At 54.5% G+C, this 1,111-nt stretch overlaps 1 protein-coding gene across 1 annotated transcript; it reads right to left on the bottom strand.

The window, feature by feature from the left end:
* Window positions 1-228: 228 nt before the first annotated feature.
* Pmar_PMAR005746 (hypothetical protein) lies at window positions 229-996 on the bottom strand (the record flags this gene model as incomplete). Its single annotated transcript, XM_002765725.1, has 1 exon — window positions 229-996. The coding sequence occupies one exon, from the start codon at window positions 994-996 to the stop codon at window positions 229-231; it is 768 nt and encodes a 255-aa protein (XP_002765771.1).
* Window positions 997-1,111: the final 115 nt, after the last annotated feature.

The following is a 1,111-nucleotide window of genomic DNA, read 5'->3' as shown; positions in this document are numbered from 1 at the left end:
CAACAAGGTCGCGGGAAGCAAAAACCGTGTGCCAGGGGATGCCACGCTTGGACAATATACAAGCCTCCTCGTTCTTACGTAAGCCGTGGTATTGGTAGCCAACGAGCTTACGGGAAGCGGAACAGGGTTCCTGGAGGCAGACCATGTCTACGAGAGTGCTATGCAGCCGTGGCAGAAGTAAATTCAACGCCAGCAGCCGATGACCTTCATTATGCTGTAGAATCCTTATCATTGACAAAAGGCGGCATTTCCGAAGTCAGTACGGCCCCATTGCCGCCTAGCAAAGGCGGCTAAGCTCTCACATGCGCCATCCGTGCACTCGTGGTCCACCTTTCGGTGAACTCGAGCTTCAGGATGAGATGCGTTGAAGTCCAGGCAGTTCGCGCATTTCAGCACCGGCCCTGTGATGGACTGAGCCGTACAAGCTTGTCTCTCGTGACCGAAGGCTGCACAACGCGTGCAGCGAATCTTGGCCTGATCCTGCTTATGAGGACAGGAAGGGCCAATATGGCCAATACCACAGCACCTAAAACACACTGATGGGGAGCGAGATGTCGCCCATCTGGTGCAAAGGTGATTTAATACCAGGCGACCCTTCCCTTCCCCATTGGCAGAGAGCCTGTGATAGAGGGTTGGGCAGATCGCCATAACTAAGTGCTGGCCGCGCCAATAGACCGCGCTGACCAGCTTGGCACCGTCGATACCTTCGGTGAGAGCAGGATTGCCCTCTTTGATAGAGCGACTCACTGAGTCGATAGTGGAACCACGGGCTATTGCGGGATTAAACAAAATCACACGTGGCCATAATCCAGTGCGGACCTTGGCTGTATAACCCTGCATGCGACTCAAAGACTGAACGCATGTGTTCCCGTGACTCTCATCGCTAAGGACTAGTCCAATACCTCCCTTTATTGGGAAGGTGGTACTGACGATGACCGAACCACTCAAAAGCCCCAGGGCCCTGCTGCGAAAGGTCATGAACTCGGCGGCGTCCATTTTAGGGGCGCCGTCATCAACCGAGCGGAGTTCAACCACGCAAGCCTTTTTGTTGGCCTTCTTGGCTTTCTCCAGTGCAGTTCTGTTTGGGCCAGGGGCAGTAGTGCCTTTACCC

Source organism: Perkinsus marinus (genome assembly GCF_000006405.1).
Source record: "Perkinsus marinus ATCC 50983 genomic scaffold scf_1104296975008, whole genome shotgun sequence".
Lineage (NCBI taxonomy): Eukaryota > Perkinsozoa > Perkinsida > Perkinsidae > Perkinsus > Perkinsus marinus.
This window is presented reverse-complemented; position numbering and strand designations above follow the sequence as displayed.